The sequence below is a fragment of the Bison bison genome, unplaced genomic scaffold (genome assembly GCF_000754665.1).
Source record: "Bison bison bison isolate TAMUID 2011002044 unplaced genomic scaffold, Bison_UMD1.0 scf7180017864141, whole genome shotgun sequence".
In the NCBI taxonomy this organism is placed as follows: domain Eukaryota; kingdom Metazoa; phylum Chordata; class Mammalia; order Artiodactyla; family Bovidae; genus Bison; species Bison bison.
The window spans coordinates 5973976-5986274 of record NW_011494713.1 but is presented as its reverse complement, the minus strand read 5'-3'; the positions used below and the strand labels follow the sequence as shown (position 1 = coordinate 5986274).

At 47.9% G+C, this 12299-nt stretch overlaps 1 protein-coding gene across 1 annotated transcript; it reads right to left on the bottom strand.

Annotated features, from left to right (window-relative positions):
• Positions 1–4325: 4325 nt before the first annotated feature.
• On the bottom strand, positions 4326–12199 carry PNMA2 (paraneoplastic Ma antigen 2). The gene is made up of 3 exons (XM_010840157.1): positions 12100–12199; positions 8745–8871; positions 4326–8452 (listed from the first exon to the last, which is right to left on the bottom strand). Exon 3 carries the CDS (start codon positions 8039–8041, stop codon positions 6947–6949), a length of 1095 nt encoding a protein of 364 aa, XP_010838459.1. The 5' UTR covers positions 8042–8452; positions 8745–8871; positions 12100–12199; the 3' UTR covers positions 4326–6946.
• Between the last annotated feature and the right edge of the window lie 100 nt (positions 12200–12299).

Below are 12299 nucleotides of genomic sequence, written 5' to 3'. Positions count from 1 at the left end.
CAAGGCTATGGTTTTTCCAGTGGTCATATATGGATGTGAGAGTTGGACTGTGAAGAAAGCTGAGGGCTGAAGAATTGATGCTTTTGAACTGTGGTGTTGGAGAAGACTCTTGAGAGTCCCTTGGACTGCAAGGAGATCCAACCAGTCCATTCTGAAGGAGATCAGCCCTGGGATTTCTTTGGAAGGAATGATGCTAAAGCTGAAAGTCCAGTACTTTGGCCACCTCATGCGAAGAGTTGACTTATTGGAAAAGACTCTGATGCTGGGAGGGATTGGGGGCAGGAGGAGAAGGGGACGACAGAGGATGAGATGGCTGGATGGCATCACTGACTCGATGGACATGAGTCTGAGTGAACTCCGGGAGTTGGTGATGGACAGGGAGGCCTGGCATGCTGCGATTCATGGGGTCGCAAAGAGTCGGAAATGACTGAGCGACTGAACTGAACTGAAGATATAACATGGGACTATAGTTAATAATACTGCAGTGTGCACTTGAAATTTACTGATGAGTAGACAGCTTAAGTGTTCTTACCACAGACACAATGGTACCTGTGTGAGATGATGGATGTGTTAATTATCTTGACTGTGGAGATCATTTCACCATGTATTGTCTGTCCTAAGTCGCTTCTGTCGCGTCTAACTCTTTACAACGCTTATGGGCCATAACCCACCAGGATCCATTGTCTGGGAATTCCCAGGCAAGAATACTGGAGTGGGTTGCCATTTCCTCCCCAGGGGATCTTCCTGACCTAGGGATGGAACCCGAGTTTCTTACATTTCCTGCACATGGCAGGTGGGTTCTTTACCACTAGTGCCACCTGAGAAGCCCAACCTGGGTTTGATCTCCGGTCCTGGAAGATTCCACACACCTTGGGGCAACTGAGCCATGAGCAGCAACTACTGAGCCCGGGTGCCCTAGAGCCCGTGCTCTGCAACAAGAGGAGCCACCGAAATGAGAGGCTCACACACTGCAACTAAAGAGCAGCCCCTTCTCGCCACAACCAGAGAAAGTCCGTGTGAAGCAACGAAGACCCGGTGCAACCAGAAATAAAGAAATAACAAATTTTTAAATTACACTGTACTTTAAAAATATATACAATTTGTTTTTGTTAATTATACCTCAAAAAAACTGGAAAAACATAAAGTTTCCTTTTCTGACCATTATTATTTCAAGAATAGTAATATTCTTTAATAGTAATAATAGTAATTGAGTTTGTTGGCAAAACTGTTGTGCCAAGAAACCAGGAAAGGCCCTCAGTGGGGTTCTGCCTTTAGTCCGTGCAGAGCAGGGGCAGGTCTGGGATGGGATGGGAGGTGGGGGTGAGCATCCCCGACCTTCCCTGGGGACTTCTTGCAATGGCTCCCAGCAGTGGCACCCCCTCAAAGTCTGGGTAACTCCCTCTGGGAACATTTCCCTTCATGGGTGGGGGGTGGGGAAGATGGGGAAAGGTCTCAGCTGTCTCTTAGACTAATGGACAGCTCCAGTTGGTGGCCTGAAAGAGAGACTGAAACCCTACACGGTGCTTTTCTCCTGTGATAGAATTGATTCTGGCATGCACTTCTGGAGTTACTCTGGTTTTTAAGAAAATGTCCATTTGGGATGTCAAGGGCCATTTGGGCAGGGAGAGCTGTATAATGTAGATCCTGAATGGGGACAACTCCAGGGCCTGTTCAGTGGGAAGGCTAGCTTTTGAGATAGCCACCTATGGACACTGTCTTCCATTCTGAGAGACTGTCTGAATGAGTGTTAAGTCTTCCCTGGGCAAACTCAGAAGTTCCTGGTCCCCTCAAACAGGTGGGGGATGGGAGAGATGTCTGCTTTAATCCTGGGCCTTTAGACCATCCAAAGATTATGCTGATGGTCAAACAACAGCAACAACAACAACAGCAGCAAAACAAATCCTGAATGAGTTTGACAATACTTGTCTCAGATCCTCTTATACTTCACTTGTATATTTCATCTCAGGCTCCACTCCCTCAAAACTCCAGCTTCAGCCATCTAGCTTCAAAACTCTGCTTTGGAATTGAGAGAGTAGCATTGACATATAAACACTGCTGCTACTGCTAAGTCGCTTCAGTTGTGTCCAACTCTGTGCGACCCCATAGACAGCAGCCCACCAGGCTCCCCCATCCCTGGGATTCTCCAGGCAAGAACACAAGTGGGTTGCCATTTCCTTCTCCAATGCATGAAAGTGAAAAGTGAAAGTGAAGTCGCTCAGTCGTGTCCGACCCTCAGCGACCCCATGGACTGCAGCCTTCCAGGCTCCTCCATCCATGGGATTTTCCAGGCAAGAGTACTGGAATGGGGTGCCATTGCCTTCTCCGATATATACACTACCATGTGTAAAATAGATAGCTAGTGGGAAGCTGCCATATCACACAGGGAGCTCAGCTTCGCGCTCTGTGATGACCTAGAGGGGTGGCATGGGGGTGGAGGTTCAAGAGGGAGGGGATATGTGTATACATATAGCTGGCTCACTTCATAGTAGAGCAGAAACCAAGACAACATTGTAAAGCAATTATCCTCCAATTAAAGGTAAAGTGAAAGAAAGTGAAAGTCACTCAGTCATGTCCAACTCTTTGCAACCCCATGGACTATAGAGTTCATGGAATTTTCTAGGCCAGAATACCAGAGTGGGTAGCCTTTACTTTCTCCAGGGGTTCCTCCCAACTCAGGGATCGAACCCAGGTCTCCTGCATTGTAGGCAGATTCTTCACCAGCTGAGCCACAAGGGAAGCCCAAATTAAAAGTAAAACAAACAACTCCCCCCACCCCCCCTGCTTTCTCAGTCTTGCTTGTAGGTCTCCCTTGGATATGGCTTGTGCTCATTAATTTTTTCTTCCTATTTCTTTAGATAACACCAAGCCAGATTTGGTCCTAAACTCCACCCACCCGCACCAACTTTAGTTTCTTTGCCAATGCTCTGTCTAGGCTTGTCATAACAGATCCACAGTGGCTGGTGGGGCAGAGTGAGTTATCATTTGCCAGGAGGGAGCAAAGGTGTTTGCAAGGGGAGATGTGATGATGGTGAGAGAAAGAGATGTTATTACCCTTCTCCAATCTCTCTGGAAGTGGGAGAGAACGAGCAGCTTCTCCTCAAGGGGCTTGAGGGCAATAGAGTCTCAGGAGGACCAGAGTTCAATCAAGGAATACGGTCATAGAGTATCCAGCAAGGACTCTGGTCATATAGGGTAGTCGTTCAGGACACTGGAAATCCAGTAGGCATGTGGGAGGGTCTTAAAGATCAGCACTGGGGAGGAGGCACAGTGTAATGTAGACATGAAAGTCAAGTTGGGAACTGATGACCAGAGATCTTGTGTTTAGCATGGACAAAAAGAGAAGCTTGGCAGGACTGGCTGGTACAGGGGGAGATGTCAGGTGACACCTACAGCCTGACAGGCCCCTAATGAAAAGTTAACTTCAGCAGTGGACTATGTCATCTTGGAAGCCTTGGACTCCAAGGGTCAGGATTGGACACAGATTAAGTAAGAGGTGAGACCAATCTCCAGGAAGGTTTGGCTCAAGTGATTGGGAGAGAGTGTTGAGCATCCCTCCTGACACTTATCGTGGGTCGATCTGCACTATGTACAGCCCTTGAGGAATGCTCCCCCACTGTGCTGTAGAAAAGAGGAAGTGCTCTTCCTCTTTTCAAAAGGGCTAAAGACAAGAGAAATTTTAACCCCTCTATACATCTATATAGGGCTTCTCAGGTGGCTCAGCGGTAAAACATCTGCTTGCCGACATAGGGGACTCAGGTTCAATTCTTGGGTCGAGAAGATCCCCTGGAGAAGGAAAAGCAATCCACTCCAGTATTCTTACCTGGAAAATCCCATGGACAGAGAAGCCCGGTGGGCTAGTCCATGAGGTTGCAAAAAGTCAGACATGACTGGAGCACCAGGACAATATATCTATATAGCAAAAAATGACTTCATCCAAGAAATGCAGTATTTCACCTTTGGGTCACTTCCTCTTTGGCAGAATAGAGGCTGGTGAATGTCAAGGTACAGTTACTTGTCTAAGCAAATGGGCTGGAGGTCTCCAAGGGACCCGGCCTCCGTCTGTCATTTCTTGTAGGTTAAAAGGGAAATCAGTGATGGGTGAACTAAGCTCCCTCTCATCTTTGGAGACCAAGTCCAAGTATTTCCATCCCAGCATTTTGCTCTCGGTTTTTTTTTTTTTTTCCTAGAAGAATTCAAGATCTTTTGTGGTTTTAGCTTGATTTTTTAATCTCTGTCTCTCAAAAAAAATTTTTTTTTAGTAATTAAATCCCTTTGTTAAGCAAAAGTTTATACAGAACCATAATACACAAAGCACAAAAAACTCAGAATCTTACCAGAATCGATTTATTTTATAACTTCACATTTATAACACTTTACTACTGAGAATACATGAGAACAATGAGGCCATTTTTACAAATACAAAAAACACATGAAATCCGGGTGTATCACTTTGTTTGACAGTATTGAAAAATTGAACTATTATTTGTAAAGGTAAGTACTCACAAGTGGTACATTTTTTTAAAAAATAAAAGCCTTTTCTTACAATCTCAAGATATTCCTTCAGTTAAAATTATTTACCATCAGAAAGAATAATTTATTTCTTATAATCACTAACAATAGTCAACAATAGCTGGAAAACTGATCACAAAGATAATGCAATAAGCACGCCAACTTACCACAAGCACTTAATGGTTTCTAATGCAATGTTGTTGCAACCGGACAGATTACCTATTTACTCATTATTGCAGGACTTAGAAAAAGAAGAGAACATGCACTGATCAGACAATAAGCATGGGAAAGATAAGAGAAAGAGCCTCCATGTATTGAGGGCTTTCTGTGTTCCGGACACCACGTTAAGTGCTTAAAAGGCATTATGTCATTTGATCCTAACAACAACCCTATTCTATAGGCCTCCCATTTTTCTGATGAGGAAAACTGATACTTAGAGAAGCTAGCCCAATTGTTTGTTGTATATACAAAGCTGCCAGGATGTGAGACATCGATTGTGTTGGAGCCTTGGGTAGTGCTTAACTGAATGATGCTCATTTATGCTTGAAGCACACTTGGCATCACAGAACATGCATAAGCCTGAATGAAACACCTCTGAAGTGCTATGACTTCCTTAATCTATGAAGAATGAGTAGAAGTTTAGCTGTGTGCTTGGATCTCACCAGGGAATCTTTTTTCCAAGGTCTGCACAAAATGAGTCAATCTGGAAACAACAGTGAGCCTGCTGGCAAATGCCAGTGTGTTAAAATCTGGATATCAGCACACTTGTGTCTGTCTACCTGTTATCTAATAGAGATTTAAAGAGTGTAAAATACAATTTCAACATGGAATTGCTGAAATGTCCCCGCAGAACTACAAAGCACGATTTGAAAACTGCGATCACGGTGGAGAGCGGATTAGGGAGAGTCACAGAGGTCCCGACTTCCGTTGTGCTCTGCCACCTGTTAGCGTTTTGATGTTGAGCAGACCATGTAACCCATGAGGACTTTTTTTTCTTTCTCACTTATCTAGTTATTTTTATTTGGGAGATATTTTTAAAAATTATAATTTGTTTAGTTTTGGCTGTGCCATTTGGCAATGTGGATCTTAGCTCTCCAACCAGGGATCAAATCTTCAACCCCTGCTTTTTTATTTTTGGAACTGTGGAGTCCTAACCACTGGAACATCAGGGAAGTCCCCCCTCTCTTTTAAAATGAGCATAATTATCCCACACTGGGGATGCTGTACACATGAAAGGAAATACATGTAAGATGCCTGGCGCAGAGCATTTTCTCAGTAACTATCAGCTCACTTCCTCTCTTCTTTGTCTTTTGTCGTCACTAAAAATCTTCTTCTCTAACCACTGGCCTGAATCAAAACATGGTCAGTGCGTCCCTGCTCCTCCAGGCCCTCCTGTGATGTCTACCCTTTCTTGAGAATGTCCCTCACACCATGGACTTCTGTGGCCTTGGGGGTAACACGCTGCCTGGAACCATCTATCTGACACCCAGCAGAGACGTGGAGAGTACTTCCCAAGAAAGGAAAGAGAGGAATCCAGGATGGAGGAGTCATACTCATTCAGCAACGACACTTCTCTTGGCTTCTACTGGCTTCCAGTGTGTGCTTCCTTCTTTACACACAAGGTTATTTATTTAGCTTTTCATATTCAGAGGCCATGAGCAGGGCCAGGCTGGTAGGTTTATGATGGTTAGCTCTCTGAACACTGTCTTATATGGTACTCAGAGACACAGCTTGCTGATTTGAGAAAGGAAAACAAATTAATTCAAACAGCTGGGATTTTTTAAATAGATGACAAAAGAGATTTTTTTTTTCTCACATCATTTCTTTCTTTTGGTCTATTGGGAGGGATTTAAAGGACATCTGGTTCAGATTCCTTTAGGCTTCTGACCTCCTATTTGGAATTTAAGTTTTTGTTTATTAATAATCATCTGTGAATCGCAGGGTTGGTCCCTGGATCGGGAAGATCCCCTGAAGGAGGGCATGGCAACCCACTCCAGTATTCTTACCTGGAGAATCCCATGGACAGAGGAGCCCGGTAGGCTATAGTCCATTAGGTCAGGGTTGCACAGAATCAAACACGACTGAAGAGACTTAGCAATTATCTATGTAGAGTCCAAGAAGCTCTCAGATTTTTTTTTTTTTTCCTTATGAAGAAGAATCAAGATCTTCCTTGCTCGAGGGACTTCCCTGGCCACTCAGAGGTTAAGGCTCCACTTTCAATGCAGGGCACATGAATTCAATCCCTGGTTGGGGGACTAAGATCCCACATACCCCACGATGCAGCCAAAAAGATGAAAGAAAAACAAAATAAAACCTGGCTTGAATGCTTTGATTTCAACTGTGCAAATTATAGAGAAAAAAAGACTGAAAAGGTCTTAGCCTAATAACGTGGCTGTCCCTCCAACCACCATCTGTGGGTCGCCCTCGGAGTTGGGTTTTAGTCATTGGCCTCGTTACCCCAGTGGCCATAGCCATCCCCTCCCTCCGGCTCTTCAGTATTCTCATTTTCGAAAGCGGCCTCTTCCTCCTCTTCTTCCCGGATGACCTTCATTAACTGCAGGAAGCTGGGAGGTCGGCCCTGGTCTTTCAGCTCCCTAAGTCGACACCAGAGTACCTCACTGAGGCTTGCCCCGGCCATGACCTGCTCCAGGCGGATTTGATCAGCGATGTTCCTGGGGATCGCCCGCTTCTCCACGGCTCTCCGCAGCAGGGTTTCTAACCGTAACACGTAGGCTGAGACTTTCTCTCCTTCCTCCTGATAGGTTTTCAGGTACTTCACCTGGGAGGTCCGGCGGCTCTCCAGGTTCCCAAACACTTGCTTAAATGCTTCCAAACACTCCTCCACGCTGATGGATGGATTGTCTGCCTGGACTATGTGCATGAGGTCCAGGGCTGGCCCGCGAAGGCTTTCCATCAACCATCTCTTCTTTTCTGCCTCTGCTACCGGCCACTCTTTGACTATCTCAGTGGCCTGTTCCAACCAGACTTCAAAGGGCTCTTCCTCCGGGGCAGGCACTGCGCTCCCTGAGAACACTCTCAGCTTCCGGTACCTCATGGGGAGCAGAGGCTGAGGGGGATGTGCTATCACCTGTCCCAACACGTGGGCCAGTAACTCTGGTGAGATGCAGGGCATGGCTGCTGGAGACAACCCCTGGTGCCCAAGTGCCCGGAACATTCCCGAGACCGTCTGTCCCTCTTTTTCTAGAAAGAGGTTCAGTCTTTCCAGAAATTCCATGTCCTGGTTAGGGGTCTTGAAGATGACTTTCCAGATGCCCCCCTTGCCCTGAACCTTGCTGGGGATCACAGAGACCTCAGGGTCCTCCAGCAACTCTAACAGCACCGCGTTGGCATTCTCCTGCTTCCGGAATATTTTGCCAAGGAGTTTATACCTGCCCAAAGGCTTTAAAGTCTCCTGCAGGACCTCCTGAATCTCATCCTCACTGCAGTCCACTGGGATCCCCATAACCATCAGTGATTTCTGATCATCCACACTCAGAATCCTACACCAGTCCTCCAACAGGGCCAGCGCCATTGCTGGATACTGACTGGCTGGAATTCTATGGCTACTGATTAGCTTATGGGACAGATTGGCGCTGAGTTCAAATTGAGAATATCCCAGATGAGCTTCTAGACTTCTAACCCACCAGTTAACAGGTCCTGGACCAATCACCCTTGCTGCTCAGTGGCAAGAACTTGGCCCTTTCCGTGAGGTCTCCAGACCTGCCCCAGGTTAGTATCTGTTATGACAGGACCATGGCCAGAGGCTCTGCAGTCTCGTTGAGGAGGCCGGGTGGGGACCTGCCCCACCGGAAGCACGTGGTAGTTCCTTTCACCCCTTTCTGGGTCTCTGCCTCCTCACCTCTCTCTAGCCAGTGGGGAGATGCCTCCACTCTGGCAGCCAGAACTCTTGGAGGGAAGTTTCCCAGCAGAGTGGCTTGGGCTCCTAGGGAAACAAGGCTCAGTTTTACCACACAGCTCTCTCATTTCTGGGAAGCATGGGTACCTGGTGAGGGATGGAAGCGGAAGGGGGGAACAAGGAGACTGCCTTACATTATAGTTGAATCATCGCTCTTCTTTGCTTACAGTGACTTTTTATTCTCTTGGGGACCCTCCTGCAATTGGGCTTCCCCACCATATACTCATCAGGCATGCCAGTTAATGGAGCTCCAGTGATGGACAGGACTCAAGATCTTTCTCACATGAAAAGTGAAATCGGGAGGCTGTTTGTTAGGTACCTGTTTGTTCCAGAATGTTCTGTGACAGCCAAGGCGCTTATGTATTCAGCTTCTAGTACAAGAAGATGTCACCCACTCAGCACAATGGTGTGTCTGGGTGTCTCTGCTCCAGCCAAGCCAAGCTGCCCTGTATAAATATAGTAAATAGTGTATTTTTATGACGATAATATCCAATGTCCCTGGAGGAGGAAATGGCAACTCACTCCAGTATTCTTGCCTGGGAAATCCTGTGGACAAAGGACCCTGGCAGGTTACAGTCCATGGGGAAGCAGACATGACTTATAGACTCAACAATGACAATACCCAGGGTGAACACTGTTAATACACTTATTGAAAAATACAGGAATTCTTGGAAATTTTCTTGCGGTCCAGTGGTTGAGACTTGGTGCTTTCACTGCCAGGCCCACAAGCATTGCCATGAAGCCAAAAAAAAAAAATCCCCCCAAATCCTTCATAATCTAATTAATGCTACTAAACAATATTGAGTTAGTTCATTCCTTTGATTAAAAATCCAATTAGAATCATTCAAACATTTAAAATCAACTTAATATGGGTTTAGCAATATAACTTGCATAATATGCTTTAATATACTAACATAAATACAACTTAATATAGGTTTTACAATCTACTAAAAACTCAGAGCCAAATAAATTAAACTTGAAGTTATGAATTAATTCTCTTTGGTTATGCCTGGTTATGCTTTGCAAATGTACAACTAGGGGTTTTCTTTTGCTATAAATGTTAAGATAGTAACACAATGCTTTCTTCCTAGCATCTGAACTTGAATGGGTCATTTGAAAAGCAAAGAAAAAGACAGGAGGCACATCTGTGAAGAAGCGGTGGAGACCGGCTGATTTAAAAAGGGAAGAGCTTCTATCTTGAGTTATTGTCATGGAGTATTAAGTGGATACGATCATTCTTGCCCTAAAATTTTCCATCAGTCCAAATGGGGTCCATATGCCACACACACCAACTTGCAGCTAAAGCGGGGGAGCTGCTCCTGCTGTAGGCATATATCCTGAGTTCTAGAAGGTGCTGAAAGGAGGTGCGTGTGCCAGAGGGCAGGGAGGGCAAAATGCTGGATTGAGTCCTTGCCCAGCAGCCCCAGGGATCTGAGTACATTGACTCCTCCCTCATGCCTCATGACCCTCTTCTAAGATATAGGGGTGACCTTCCCGGTTATAATATTTAGAGGAAACAAGAGATGTTGAAGACATTGCATACCCAGGAAGAAACACCTCTTAAAGTCTTACATAACTGTCCTGCTCAGGTTAGGCTACCTTTGAGTGGCTTCTTCCTCCAAAGGCTATCTCAATCTGTAATGCAACCTTCCAAATAGAAATATGGCAAATGAAACATCCCTGGTACACCGTAAGGCCAGTGAAAGTGTTAGTCACTGGTCATGTCCCACTCTTTGTGACCTCATGGACTACAGCCCTCCAGGCTCCTCTGTCCATGGGATTTCTGAGGCAAGAATACTGGAATGGGTTGCAATTTCCTTCTCCAGGGTATCTTCCCCACCCAGGGATGGAACCTGGGTCTCTTGCATTGCAGGCTGATTCTTTATGGTCTGAGCCACCTGGGTGCTTCAGGATAAGACCAAGACTGGAAATATTTGGATAGGGGAAAAAATGTGAAAATCTCACATAAAGATAGGATAAAGTGGAAAAAGAACTAGACTTTCAGGTGGAAGACCCCACTGGATTTGTTGGATCATTTAACCATATAGTCACCTTGGGCAAAGCATCTAACTCTGTTTCCTACCCTGGAAAGTGGTGATAAGGAAGCACTCATCCCAGGGGTCTGCTAGGAGTAGGAAATGGAATTCGTGTGGAGGCACTTTATTCAAATGCAAAGCACATCTGGTGCTGGGTCCAAACGCCCGTCTCTGTTCTCTCATCTCCTGCACAGGTACGTTCCTCTGTCCTTCCTCCTCATCCTATCATGGTGGGCTTATCTTCCAACTGGGATTGGTTGTCCTCTAAGTTTAACTCCATTCACCTTTCCCTGGCATTTGTGGAGGAGGGCTGGGTATCCGCATTTAGTCCTTCCAAGGGCAAGGGCTGACAATGGGACCGAATCTTTGGTTGCTCAGCCCGGCACGACGCTCCTGTGGTTAACAGTTTCCCAGTCTAAACCCACCCTGATCACTGAGCATGCCCAGAGCTCCTTCTCGAGCTGCCAAAGGATGGGCATCGTTTCTGCAGGGTTTTGCCACTGTGGAGAGAGGGGCGGGGCTGTAATCAACCCTGGGCAGGGACTGAGACGTGGAAAAGACACGGGGAATAGAAGTAAGCAATGAAGGGTCCTTGGAGGCCGTGTTACTGGCCTGATGTACTGGCGTTACATCAAAATGCCCCCTGGATGTCCACTAATTCCATGGCTGAGGCTGATCTACTCGTGCATACACACCACGTCCCCATACACCTTTCCGCTGCTTGGCCCTCACACAATTCAAGGCAACCATCACAGCCGCGCCCCACATGCTGATCCTGTACTGGACGCGCGCGCACTAGCGCCCAGGCACGCGGCTTCTGGCAGCCTAGGAAACCCCGCGGATCTGGCGCAGTGCGCTACATGGGCTGTAGAATGAGGCGGGGCGCCAGTGGCCCCGGGTAGGGCTGGGGATTTGGCCGGGTGGGCTTCCATGTGTATCTTTCCCCCTTTGGCAGGAGGGAGGGGCGGAAGATATCAGATGAAGACCTTCTGCCGGACCCTTCTTGGCGCAGTGGCACAGCGACGGTACACGGCGCCCTCGGCCAATACCGCGCACCGGTGTCCCCTCTCACTATATCCTTAAGTTGCCGCGCTGGGCTGTACCTGCCAACTCCTCGCCTTGCTACACTTGCACAGACTGTAGATCTATTTTCTGTCTCTACACCCACCCACTTCGTATTTGCTACGCCCCTCTGTGTCTCTCCCGGCCATGATGCGCCCCACCATCACTACTGTGGGAGCAGTAAGTGAGAATCTCGTTTCAATCTCTGCTCCCAGTATTCCACCACGGCCGGTGGTTAGACCGAAGCTCTAGTGTCCCCGCGCCTCTTATGGTCCCCCCTTTTCCGCGCGGCCTGCGCCATCTCTTCCCCATCCCCAGTGCCGCCCCTCCTTCTCTCCCCCGCCCCTCCACCATGGGTGTCCTGGAGCCCGCCAGAGTGTGCCACTTTCCCCACCCATCAGCTCACACCCGGGGCAGGGGGAGGGAGCCCTCCCCACGGTGGGCACTCGTCGTGGGCCCACCTCCGCAATGCGGTGAGGAAGAGGCGCCTGGGACGGGCAGGTCCGGGAGAGGGGCGCGGGGACCAGGGACTGCGCCCTACGATCTTCGCCCCCGCGTGCCCTGCCGGGTACTCACCGTGGCGCCTAGAGCGGTCAGCGGGCCCTCCGCTGCGCTCCATTAGCCGGTGGTCTGGCAGCTTCACTTCCGGAGCGAGGCCCTCCCTGGCCTCCCCGGCTCCTCGCTCCCCTCCCCGGCGCGCCGCGCCCCGCCTCCGCCCCGCCCGCGCCTCGCTCCTCCCGCAGCTGCCGGGAACTGGCAGCCTCTCCGCTCTCTCT

Excerpts from the sequence above, each read along its gene's own strand:
- PNMA2 (XM_010840157.1), bottom strand. The coding sequence starts at position 8,041 with ATGGCGCTGGCCCTGTTGGAGGACTGGTGTAGGATTCTGAGTGTGGAT.